This window comes from Solanum tuberosum, unplaced genomic scaffold, assembly GCF_000226075.1.
Source record: "Solanum tuberosum cultivar DM 1-3 516 R44 unplaced genomic scaffold, SolTub_3.0 scf00093, whole genome shotgun sequence".
NCBI lineage: Eukaryota > Viridiplantae > Streptophyta > Magnoliopsida > Solanales > Solanaceae > Solanum > Solanum tuberosum.
In genome coordinates this window covers 791,294-803,941 of record NW_006239018.1, presented here as the reverse complement: position 1 = coordinate 803,941, position 12,648 = coordinate 791,294, and the positions used below count along the sequence as shown (strand labels likewise).

Sequence of the window (12,648 nt, the reverse complement as noted above, 5' to 3'; positions counted from 1 at the left end):
AAGATATAAAGTGCGGTTTGTGCCTCGGGGAATAAAGGATTTTCGCAAAAATCCTGACATAATTAGATGGAGATATATTCTCCAGTGGTGGATGCAATGAGACTTGTTTCAGTATGGAAATAGATGAAATATTTGAATATGTATAATGAATGATTATTAGATCTAACTAGACGATGAAGGTTATATGAAAATCCTTGAAAGGGATTTAAAAGGTCTTAAAGCAATTTCATTGAGTACCCAATGGTTTTGAGACTGCTTAACACATAGAAAGATCTTTTTGATCTCATGAAAAATGATTTTAAAATGTCATGTATTAGTGCAATTGGTGCACTTATAGATTGCTGGTTATGCAAATGCTAGAAGATTATTTGATATACATAACGAAAGTTATGTGAAAATATTGTCATAGTATCATTCAAGTTATGACAAGAAACTAACAAAGCAAGTGACTCAACACATAGAAGATGTATGATTTTCTTTCAGAAGAAAAGACGAGCTTCAATAAAATTGAAATGATCAATCCCAGAGTCAGAAATGATTTGATTATGTAGATGTAGAATATTTATTTGATCTGCATAAAGCTCGATCGCAAATGGACTATTATTTACATATGGAGACACAACAATATGTTGGAAATTCAAAGAATCATCACATTAGTAACCAATTCTTCAAATCATGCAGAAATAATATTGATCTATGAATTAAGTTGAGAGTGTGTTTGGTTGGAATCATGATCTATCATATTCAGAAAATATGTGATTTTCTTTTGAAAAGGATATTCCACCCACCATATACGAAAATGATATATAGCTCAATTGAAGGGAGAATACAATCAAAGGAGATCAGTAAAAATATATTTCACCAAAAGTCTTTTTCACACACGATCTTCAACAAAATGGTGAGATAGACGTTCAAAGATCCATTCAAGTGATAATCTTGTAAACTTATTCACTAAAGATTGCCAACATCAATATTTGAGAAGTTGTGATACAAGATTGGAATGCATTGTTCCGAGATATCAAGTTAAAGTTTTTATTAGGGGGAGAAAAATACGCGTTGTACTCTTTCCTTAACCATGGTTTTATCCCAATTGGGTTTTTCTGGTAAGGTTTTTTACGAGGCAACATTCAAAGCGTATTAAAAGATATGTGTACTCTTTTTCCTTCACTAGGATTTTTTCCCACATGGTTTTTTCCTAGTAAGGTTTTAACGAGACATATTATCTATGGACATCCAAGAGGGAGTTTTATAAAATAATATATTATGGATGTCCACTACATCAAGAAGTTACTCCATTACTTTCCTCCATTATGAAGATAACAATAACCTCCATAACCTCCACCTTTATAACCATTATTCTTGTAACTTTTCACTTCCATAACCTCCCCCATTATATTCATGGTAATGTCATGTTTATGACTAACCTTTTGTATGCCTCTATGTTACACTATAAATAGAGGCATAAGAGTTCATATTGTATACACTTGAAGAATTGGTGAACACTTGAAAGGAAGAAAATTATATTATATTGTTCCTCTTGTCTTATATTCTTCTTGTCTTCATCTTTATATTGTTCTTTTAGTCTTAAGTTTTACAACACTAAACACAATTTGCTTATAAAAAACATTTTTCAAATGAATTAGTCAAACACAAATTGTTTTTTGTTCAAAAGCACTTTTCTAAAAAGTTATTTTAAAAAAGTGCTAACAATTTTTAGCAGCAATACCAACACATGCTCTTAATAAGAAAATCAATAAAGAGCATTCAGAAAAAAGAAACGAGAAAAAGCTCAAAATAATCCCTTATGTTTAGGTTAAGACTCAAAATCATCCTTGAGTTTTTACATAGAGCACTAATAGTCCCTCATGCTTGCAATATTGATGCACTTTTAGTCCTCCTCTAAATCTTTCCCTATTTTTTAACATTGATTTTGTCCACAACTTTATGTATGAAATGTTCAATCGTCTTTTTATATATTTAGTAAAAATAATAATGTTATTCTATTCCGTCGAAATATTATTGCAGCTAAATTAACAACACTCAAATGGTGATGCGATTGCGAATTCTATTTCTTCTAGAAACAAAGAAAGGGGAAAAAGAGAAAGGGACAGAGAAAAGTCAATTATGATGTGTTAAACAGATACAACAGCGAAGGAAAATAAAAATACAGCAAATAATAGAAACAGAGAGGTCGCCAGCAAAAACAAGGCTAGCTTCTGTTGAAGCTTGTGTAAGTTTCGTCTCAAATCGATCATCAAAACATAGTATTCCTCTGTGGTTGAAGCTTTACTCTCCAGTTTCTTCTGATTCGCGGAGAGGCAAAATGGGGCAAGCCTTTCGCAAGCTGTTCGATACTTTCTTCGGCAATTCTGAGATGAGGGTATTATAACAATCCCCTTTCTCCTCTTATTTTCCGTTATAATTTGATCTATTTGGGAATTTGCGTCATTATATGCTTTCTGCACTTGTTTGTAGCTCCTTAGAAAGATATGTGAAGTATTTTACGAAGATTGTTTGAGGCAAAACTAACTGTATTTAGCTGAATTGTGCTGATGTGAAGTATTTTAATAGAATTAGTCTGTGCAACAGTATGTTCTTTTATGTATGAGTTAGAAAACTTTTGATTGACACTGGGACGTATGATCCATTTTTTCGTGTTAATAATTGCAAGTTAGAAAGATTGATTGACATTGTTTTTCTTCCATTACCAGACCTATGTTAGCATTATTTGGTATGCACTTACTGCATCTAGTAGGCTCCTTCAAGGTTTCTTCCTTTCTAACTTCAATTGGATGCACTGTTGTATCTAATGTTTGAACATGGTTTTAGTGATGCAAATAGTTGAAGATCTTTTTATGTTCGTAGAAACACCAAAGTAGTTTAATTGAAATAGAGAACTGCTCATGGTCAGTTCAGCAAAAACATGTGAGAGATATGTAGGTGGTGATTGATCATATGCTATAAAGAGTAAGAAATAAAAAATATACATCACTGGGAAAGCAAAGAGTTTGTTAGTCTAGTTAGAGACTTACATGTTGGTGTAACAATGTGAGATTTAGGGAATCTTTAATTTGGAGAACTTTGAGTTTGCTTCAACAGGCAAATTACTAAGATTTAGAATGAAAGGAGCCGTAATGGAGTGGTACAGTTACAGAGGATTCATATAGCCTCCCCGAACTAGTTGGAATTGAAATTTTTTTGATGCAAGATACTAGCTACAAAATTAGAATTGCTAACTCGGAATGCTGTTTTTCCATTTTCCCCTTCAAGAAAGACCTTAAGTGTAGACAGGGTAGCCAGTTTTTAAATTCAGGGAGGCTAAACAGGCTCTTAATAAATTTATAGGTACCTTAACCATGTCATTGATGATGTGATCCTAGTCAGTGTCATCCCCAGATATGAAAAATCATCAAATAAAATTTTCTTCCTTAGGTTAGTAGTACAACGTCCAATGTGTTGAAATATGGAGGGAATGGGATGAGGGTTTCTTAGGGCAAAACCAATGTACTTCCCTTAGTGACTATTGTCCTCTCTCTTAACTAATAACTGCTTCTAATTGGTCTGGTTTTTGTAGCTAAAATTCATTTTCTGCAATAGAAGTGATAATTAATCTAAGCATGCATTTTTTATCATCCACTCTTCGAGAACTCGCATTTCTACCTATGTTTACCAACCTGAGTTTCATCTTGTTTCCTGTAGGAGCTGTATTTTATAGATATTGGGTTTTTCTGCTTGTATGTGTAAATTTTTTTAAGGTTTTGTTATCTTATTTCATATTGATGTCTCTTCTGTTATTTGCTCGTCTCTGGTTACAATTTCAACTGGGACAGGTTGTAATGCTTGGGCTAGATGCGGCTGGAAAAACAACTATATTATACAAACTGCACATAGGAGAAGTTCTATCAACAGTCCCTACCATCGGTATGCTGTCTTAGCTTCTGCTCACTGTTGTGTGGCACTTTGATTGTGAAGTTTGTATTTGTAAAACTTCAATAGATATGCTCTTCATTAAAAAAAGGAAGAAAAAATTCAATAGATCTGCTTGGTAATATCTGTCTTAGCTTAGCTTCTGCTCGCTGTTGCTTTCTTTTTTGTTTCTCGTTGCTTTACAGAGTTATCAGTACATGCGCGGGTGGGAGGTAGCAGGTACCCGGTGGGTTAGCCAAAATGCGCGCAAGGTGTTCCAGATACTACTGTTATCAAAATAAAATAAAATAAAGATGGGGAAAGAACTTGTAGGAAACTACAGTTTAATACTTTTTATTGGTCATCATTAGTTCATTACAAATTCCCGAAAGTGGCCGGTACTTCCTACTTCATGAACTTTCTTGAGAAATTGAATGCTAACCAAAATAGTTAATTGAACTGTAATGGATGCTGGCTCCTCCTATCTAACTTACTTGCTCTTTACTTGCAAACTGCCTCCCAGTGATCAGGTGCAACACTTGATTACATGACATACTTTCTACATCTTTATTTTGGGGGGGATAAGTCACATACTTCCTACATCTCTTCTTTCGTATGGTAATCCTTTTCATTTTCTTAAATTACTTTGTTAGTCACATCTTGGAGCTCAGATTTGATCATATGTGGCTTACCATAGGTTATGGTTTTTTAATTCTGTCATTGCTTATTATCTAAACATAAAATTTGCGCAAGGGTAGTTTGAAATCTTGAGTTTTGACGTGAAAATTTCTTCGGAAGTTCTCAGAGAAAAATACCTAAAATACCTGTCACTATCTGAATACCGTCTGTGCGTTTGAAACCATTATAATAGATGATTGTATATGCATGTCTTGCAGGATTCAATGTGGAAAAAGTGCAGTACAAAAATGTAATTTTTACAGTGTGGGATGTTGGTGGACAAGAAAAATTAAGGCCACTGTGGAGGCATTACTTCAATAACACAGATGGACTGGTAACTACACCCATTATATAGTACTTCCTCCGTTTCACAAAGAATGACTTGGTTTGACTTGGCACGGAGTTTAAGTAAATAAAGAAGACTTTTGAATCTTGTGGTTCTAAATTAAAGTTATGTCAAGTGTACAAAATTGCCCTTAATCTTGTGGTCTTAAACATGCCACGTGGAAAGCAAAAAGTAAAATGTTACCAAAAAAGAAAAGAGGTCATTCTTTTTGAAACTGACTAAAAAGGAAAGGAGGTCATTCTTTGTGAAACGGAGGGAGTATTTGTTTTTTATTTATTTCTTTTGATGAAGTTGTTTCAGTGATGGAATCAAGAAGATGCAAATAGTTCAAAAGATAGATAAGTACAAAAGTGATTTTGTTAGCTCCATTACAGGGGGTCCTATACTTCCGATAGGGAGCTATAAAGTCCAAAAATGTGTCAGAGGACTAGCCTTAAGGGAGTGGCTTAGAGTTGGTATTTCATCAAAACATCTTTTATTCCTTTCTGTCCATACACAACAAAAGATACAAGCAAGAATCAGTTTTCAGATTTTGTTGATGGACCTACCATCTTTCCAAGAACTCCAACACATATAGGATCCTTGATATTTTCAGGCATGATTGTACAGTGTAAAAAGAGGTGCCTGTTGGTTTCTATGCTGACACGTATAACATCTATTGATTATATGGATACTCCTTCTGCTAATATTCTCTTGGGACAAACATGCTTCAATCAGTTTGTCCAGCTGAAACAAATCACTTTTGGGGGTAACAAGTAGCATTGTTTTCCAAATTAGTTTCCATCTAGATAGAAGCAGAGATGTAAGCTGTAATCCTTTTGAAGGGGGACCACATTTTTGATGTAGTATACATGTGGATATATAGACTAATGTTACCATTCTCAAAAAAAAATATTAGTTTCCATGGTCAAGTATCCACCATCTCATTATGGGCACAAATGAATGAATTTCATGCTTTAACTAGTTGAGATCATCAGCTTTATCACCCCATCTTAGTCTGTCTGAACTATGTTCGTTGACTTTGCAGCTCTCCCGTCTTTCAAGTTTGTTGAGTAGTTCATCAAGCTTCCAGTCCTGCACATTCTTTGGTTTCTATTTCTCAGTAGAAAATAGATACTCCCTTTGTCTGACACTCTTTCCTTTTTAGTCAGTCCCAAAAAGAGTGACATTTTTAAATTTAGTAATAATCTAACTTTAAAATGTTATTTTACCCTTTATGAGATGATTATAGTACACAAATATCAATGCTTATTTTAGACCACACGATTCATAAGTCTTTCTTTCATTCTTAAACTTCGTGTCCAGTCAAACACCATCACATAAATTGGGTTGGGACTGAGGGAGTAGTATTTGGTTTCTGCTCTTATTTGCCAGATATTTCTTTAGTTTGCACTCAGTTGCATCTAACTCCTGATATCACATAAACGCCTGGGGCTAAAGTAAAATTTTCCCTTGGTTCATTGGGAGGTAACATTGCCTAAAAGCACAGAAGAATTTACAATTTTGAGTATGATGGGATTACTGTTTAAGGATCTAACCGTACATTCATTTGTATCCTTCTTCCTTCAACTCTTGGCGTCAAGTTTCTTTCCTTCTCCTTCTCATCCTCACCCACAGACCACACAGAAGGAAACAAGGGATTGAGAAGAGATGAATATTTCAAATAAGATAACACATGAATTTTTTTAATCAAAATGTTTGACTTTGGTGCACAAAATAAGCATATAATATTAAATGTATAGGCCCATTTCCCCATGATTGACAAAGCTTTATCAGCTCCCTTGTTTATGACAATTTCTTGTTTGGACATACTGTCTCTCTAAACTGGATACAGTATCGCTTTACTAAGTGTTTTATCTTATACAGATTTATGTCGTCGACTCTTTGGATCGAGAAAGGATTGGAAAGGCAAAACTAGAATTTCAGGTTTTTTTACTGAACATTAATATTATGGCCCGGACTTCTTTGTTGGTGACATTATCTAATGGCCTTTATCATGTGTTTTCAGGCCATCATCAGAGATCCATTTATGCTTAATGCAATCATCTTGGTTTTTGCTAACAAACAAGACATGGTAAGTTTCTTTTGTTCCAGTATGTTTCCTCGTCCACATAATATAATTAAATGCTTATTTTCTATTTTGCTCTTTTTACTGGTCTTTAGACAAAGTTAGGCTAAAACTATTAAATGAACCCAAGAAAATAGAGGTTCAAAGGTATTGTGGGTGCTATTTAGCAATTTATCATTTCCATTGTTCTGGACTTTGAGATGTTCCCTGTGTAGTGTGTTAACTAAAGTTTCCTGTGCATGAGGATGATATACCTAAGGCCTCAACTCCTTGATTATTGTGTAACCTAGCTATGCCCATATCTCATAAGATAGGTTCAACCTAAATCTAAGCAGACTTAACGCATGTACTCTGGTTCTTGATTAGTGAAACCAAACTGGTGTCTTTTTCTGTATTCTCCGGTAATCAATGTAGGTTAATATGGTCTCCAATGAACAAGTGCACGCAACTGCCCTTATTTCTCTTTACTGCTTTCCAATTTGACCAAAGAAACAGCTCATTCTTTTTTCCTTTTTCTTTCTGTCTTTTCAATAAAACCTTCAGAAAGTAGACCTCCATAATCATTGCATTTCTTGGCTCCATCGATATTGTAAAACTGGTTGCTGATTTTTTGTGGCTGGGTGAGCTTCTTTAAAAGTGTTTCAAAAGAAAGACAAGATTTTTGTCACTTAAAAGCAATAGAGCACCGCGAAGCAAGGGATTGTGCATCTAAAAGGTGAAGAAGAAGAAGTGGCCCCCAAGGCCTAGCTCAAGTGGCAAAAGGTGGAGGATTTGTGGCTTAGGTCGCAGGTTCAAGCCCCACACCATGCAAAGCGAAGCCCGGTATTTAAGTGGAGAAGGGTAGAGGGGCGGGCCCATTATCCACCGAGTTTAGAAGGCTGTGATTGGTCCAAAGGGTGGGTCACAGACGGATTTCTCGGTTATCAAAAAAAGAAGAAGATGAAGAAGTGCAAAGAAATCTATGTGAGAATTTCTCATTTCTTTAGACCTTATAAGTAAAAAAGGGGGAAATTTGAGTGACATCTAAGTTTCAGCCTTCTTTTCCCTTCCTGCTTCTAGTGTGTGAGGACTCTTCTTCTACTTCGGTTTCCCCGAAGCTTCTTTAGCTCTCTTCTTTTTCTTCTCTTGATCTTTTCTTCTTCTGCTACTACTTCTCATTTTCTAATTCAGTTCTCTTTTTAATTATCTCTCTTTCTACAATGGTTTTGCTCTATCCCTTACCTGTTTACTCTCTCATTCTTGATTATCCATTTCCTCACATATGGGGCTATTGTTAGGAAAATTAAAAAGAGAGAGTACATAAAAGAAATCACATAAATTAATTTTTCTTTAAATTTTAAATGAAGAAAGCTGGTTATTGTTATTGTTGATAAAGCAATAAAACTATGATGTATGTTAAATGATGCAAAATAATTCTTTCACTACTGATTGGCTGAAAATTAAATATATTCTGTAATTGGAACTTTTTGTGGATTTGTCGATATTAGCTTCTATTATGTTGAATAGTGGTGTTGGTATTTAATATTTATACTGTAATGTTAGTAATTGCATGCTGAAATCAGCAACATTAACTGCAATATGATTGCTATAAATAGTATTTATATGTTAGGTAACTTTTTGTATTTATTAATTGTGTGCTTTAAAAAAATTTGTGTCTTGCCTCTCACTGCTCCCTTAAAATCACAGGACCTTTATCGGTTTGTTTGCTCTTTTTTGCTTTTAGAAACACTGTTCTAGATATATCTTTTACTAAAGTATCCCCTTAATGGCTGGTCGCTTTAATTCACTACTGCTAGCAAACCTCTAAGTATTCTTGTGAAAATCCTAAACTAGTAAAAAAACAAATGATTATCTTTAAATGTGCAATTCTTTCAACATTGAATAAAACTTCGGATCCAACAAAACTATCAAAAAGAAAAAAAAAAGATCTGGATCCAACAAACTTGCATTTAATTATGTTTTAGCTACCTGTTGTGTGCACCAAGGTTTGTCCTCTGGTGATTTTGGGTTTTTATGTGTCACATGAACAGTCTATTCCTGTCTAACTGTGATCTGAGAACTTACATACCATCTGAAATGAGAGGGTTGCTCTAATGGTAGAGCCCTTCACCTGACCATTTGTCTGGGAGTTCGTATTGCGTACTAGGGGAAAAAGTGGGCAACTACTGCTGATTCGTAAAGCTTGGTGGGGTGGGGTGAGGATTTTTAGCGGATAGGGTAGATTTTAGAAAAAACCATACCATTCTGCAATAGAAATTGTTCTCTCTATCCTTGTGATGTTTTGAATCATAAAGTCAGTTTTAGTTCACTCTTGCACCATCACCTGCTTGATGGTTTCAAATCTGCTGGTTGTTTGTTTTTCTAATATCACTGTCTTGCACAGCTTCATCAACAAAAATGTCTTGCACAGTAATCATTAGGATGAAAAGTTGTACAGTGGTAGGAGAATTTAAAGATGGATGTGATGGTTCCACCTAATCCTCTCATTTGGTTAGGAAATGAAGGTGGAAAGTGTCTAATCCCTCAATAGCAGTTCTTTCAGACCCTTCAACACTGTATGGGGAGTGGGGACGAGTTAGATCTCTTTTATTTCCCTGCTAATTATACCAAACAACATACAAATTATGATGAATGTTTCATGTATCACCTATTAGCAAGAAATTAAAATTTTCATCTATCAACATGACATTTCCTCCCTTTTAGTGTTGGGTAGAACTTTTATCTTGAATTTTTTTTTTGTCCAGAAAGGAGCAATGACACCAATGGAAGTGTGTGAAGGCCTTGGTCTCTATGAGCTTAAAAACCGAAAATGGCATATACAAGGTACATGTGCTCTTAGAGGGGATGGCCTATACGAGGGATTGGACTGGTTAGCCAGCACTTTAAAAGAACACAAGGCCGCCGGATTCTCTTCCATAGGCCCTTCATCCTTCTGAGTGATCAGGTTTAGACCTAACCTGGAAGTCTTACACAGTTGTAGCTACTATCCATAAGCTGCTTATCTAACTACCCAAGACCTTTTGCAGGCTTACTAAAGAACTTGAACCTCTTTTTCGAGGGGCATCACTGAACATCCGGCTATTTATAAATTGGAGGATCATGACCTCTCGATCACAGTGTTTACCCTTCTCTTCTTAGATCTGTGTTTTTAATGCTAGTGGAGCAGATAAGGCACTTGTTTCCTTGATCAAGTGTGATTCTTGGTCTTTGATTCTGTTGTATATTTGAAACCTGGGCCTTGCAGATTATGCTAACCAGACACTATGAATGCTTCTGTTGATACCGACTGCAGTATACTTCCATGTGAATATGGTGACTAATCATCTAGTCTACTGATGCCCAACACAAGATTTTTTGTCTCCATCTTTCATTGTGCCAGTTTTGAGTTAAATTTCTTTTAACGCAATTAGTTCCATATTTGTTAAAGTTGTGGTGGGTTCTCTAAGCAATGCCAACAGTAAGTTCTGGAGAAAGAAGAGCAATGCCATTGTCATTTCAATTCGAATTATGTATGAGTGGAGATATAAACTTACCTTTTGCTACAATATTTGCTGTCATAATTTAGATCGACTAGTTTCACCAATAGAGAAATACTCCCTCCGTCCACTTTTAATTGTCATATTGCACTTTTCAAAAGTCAATTTTGACTAATTTTTAAAGTTAAGTTAGATTACATTAGTTTGATATTTTAAACAAAAAATTTAAATATTTTAAATTTATACGAAAAGTATTATAAATTGTAATTTTTTGTATATCAATATGATGAAAAATACATTGTAAAATATTAATCAAAGTTTGATTTTAAAAAAGAAAATTGTGATTGTAAATGGCACGAGAAATGGACTCACTCTACAAATAATTGTGTAAATTTCAGGAATCTGATTCAAGATTACTTGGACAAAGGTTTGTTCCGGATAGCAGATCGACCAATGGATTAAAAGTGGACGGAGGGAGTGTGTAATAACAAATTCTTTCTATTTCTTATGTTTTGGATAAGACGAACAGGTCTACTCCCTGCTGATCCAATTTGCCCTTTTTAGGTTTGCTGGGATAAGAACCAAAAAAGAGATGACGTGGATTACCCTCACTAAAATAGGAAAAAAAGTTAAAAATTTATATATGAAATTTAGACTTATGTTACAAGTGAAAGTGAAGTGAAGCGAAGCTCAGAAAAAGTAACTAATGAAATATCACATATTCACATTTAGAAGCTCATACGGAGAATGTTTATGTTTTGATCAATTACAATGCTATGACCTTTCTTCTATAGAAAAACTAACACTACTTTCTTAGTTTTAATAAAATATTCTCTATTTTCTTTAATTTAATGTCAAGTTAAAAAAAGCAACAAACATGCACAATCTTTTGAAAGTTAAGATATGATATACATGCACAATTGAAGAAGTAATTATCTTAATTTTAACTTCTTTTTTTTATATATATAATATCAATCTCTATTATTATTATTTTGCTCGTATTTGTCCCCTTTTAAACTGATCAACTGTCACTCTCGATCATAATCATCAATAGAATAAAAAAGAAAAAAGAAATCACAACCACCAGTATAGAAAAGGCCTCTCACTTTGTACCACACATTACCTACTGTTAAATCACACAAATCTCATGTTGAACTCCAATTTTCATGGAGTTTCGATTCTTTCACTTGCTTTGATTTGATTCAATTTTTCGATCAAAGCAAGAGATGCTTTCATGTCAAAATTCCACTATGTTTTGCCACAGACGTGCTTTGATTTTGCGTAAGAATCCGTTGTTGCTGTTTTTCCCCTGTCAAGGTCTTCGTAGAAATGTAAAATTCCGATGTGTTCTCGATCAGATTGTGCCCAAATTCACTGTTTCATCGTCGTTAAGCTCTGTGTTGACTTCCGGTAACGCGATTGCTGCGGCAGCGGCGGTCAGTGGTGGTTCCGTTCACGGAGCGGTTACGTCGGCGATAACGCAGGTTGCAGTCACCGCGGTGGCGATTGCATCCGGAGCTTGCCTTTCTACTAAGGTCGATTTTTTGTGGCCCAAAGTGGATGAACAACCTGGTGAGCTTCTTCTTCCTGCCTCTCCCTATTTTTTTTTAATTTCTTTTTATATAAAGTTGCAGAAGAAGTATATATTCCGTTAGAAGTAGTTGCCCTGTGACTGCCGGCAGCTTTTGTTTTAGGAAAGCAACTTTGACTGCAGTTGGATTTTAGAAGAATTTTTGTGTTCTGTTAGACTAGAAAAAAGTATATCAATATGGATTACACCTTTTAAGTTCAATGACCTCAGGGGACAGTAACAGAAGTTTGTAAGTTGTAGTAGATACCTTTTGCCGTTCCTATGGAGCTTTTTCGAGTTTTTGGCCAAAAACATCCCTCAACTATACTCTATGTTTAAACCACATCCTTGCACTATCACAATGAACAAAAAACATCCCTCAATTATCTTAAAAATGGCAAGATTCATCCTTTAATTAGTTTTTGTCAAAAAAACTAACGGTTGATCAACCTACAAATTCCCTATTTTGTTTGCTCCCATTCTTCTCTTAGCTTATAGTAGTAATAGACAATCCTAACTAAATTGAATGAGCTAGGAAGAGAGGTTTGCATCCTCAACTTCACAGTAGCAGCCAGGATGTCCCGTAAAAAGTGAGCAAAATATT

At 34.8% G+C, this 12,648-nt stretch overlaps 2 protein-coding genes across 5 annotated transcripts in view; both read left to right on the top strand.

The window, feature by feature from the left end:
* The first annotated feature begins 2,101 nt into the window (after window positions 1–2,101).
* LOC102604392 (ADP-ribosylation factor 1-like 2) lies at window positions 2,102–10,465 on the top strand. Its single transcript, XM_015308855.1, has 7 exons — window positions 2,102–2,380; window positions 3,831–3,921; window positions 4,803–4,918; window positions 6,797–6,856; window positions 6,939–7,004; window positions 9,743–9,942; window positions 10,025–10,465. The coding sequence occupies exons 1-6, from the start codon at window positions 2,324–2,326 to the stop codon at window positions 9,932–9,934; spliced, it is 582 nt and encodes a 193-aa protein (XP_015164341.1). The 5' UTR covers window positions 2,102–2,323; the 3' UTR covers window positions 9,935–9,942; window positions 10,025–10,465.
* Window positions 10,466–11,526: 1,061 nt separating this feature from the next.
* The window catches only part of LOC102603842 (probable GTP diphosphokinase RSH3, chloroplastic), an 11,061-nt gene continuing 9,939 nt past the window's right edge, over window positions 11,527–12,648 (top strand). Inside the window, exon 1 of one of the 4 annotated variants that reach the window (XM_015308853.1) lies at window positions 11,527–12,046. In XM_015308853.1, coding sequence (XP_015164339.1) covers window positions 11,701–12,046 — 346 coding nt within the window. In that variant the 5' untranslated portion in view covers window positions 11,527–11,700. The remainder of the gene's footprint in view (window positions 12,047–12,648) is intronic. The other 3 variants (XM_015308854.1, XM_006347500.2, XM_006347501.2) reach the window with 3 other exon arrangements.

Coding starts and splice junctions, on each gene's coding strand:
- LOC102604392 (XM_015308855.1), top strand. CDS start 2,324: ATGGGGCAAGCCTTTCGCAAGCTGTTCGATACTTTCTTCGGCAATTCT. Junction 3,922..4,802: donor ATCAACAGTCCCTACCATCG/GTATGCTGTCTT, acceptor CATGTCTTGCAG/GATTCAATGTGGAAAAAGTG. Junction 4,919..6,796: donor TCAATAACACAGATGGACTG/GTAACTACACCC, acceptor TATCTTATACAG/ATTTATGTCGTCGACTCTTT.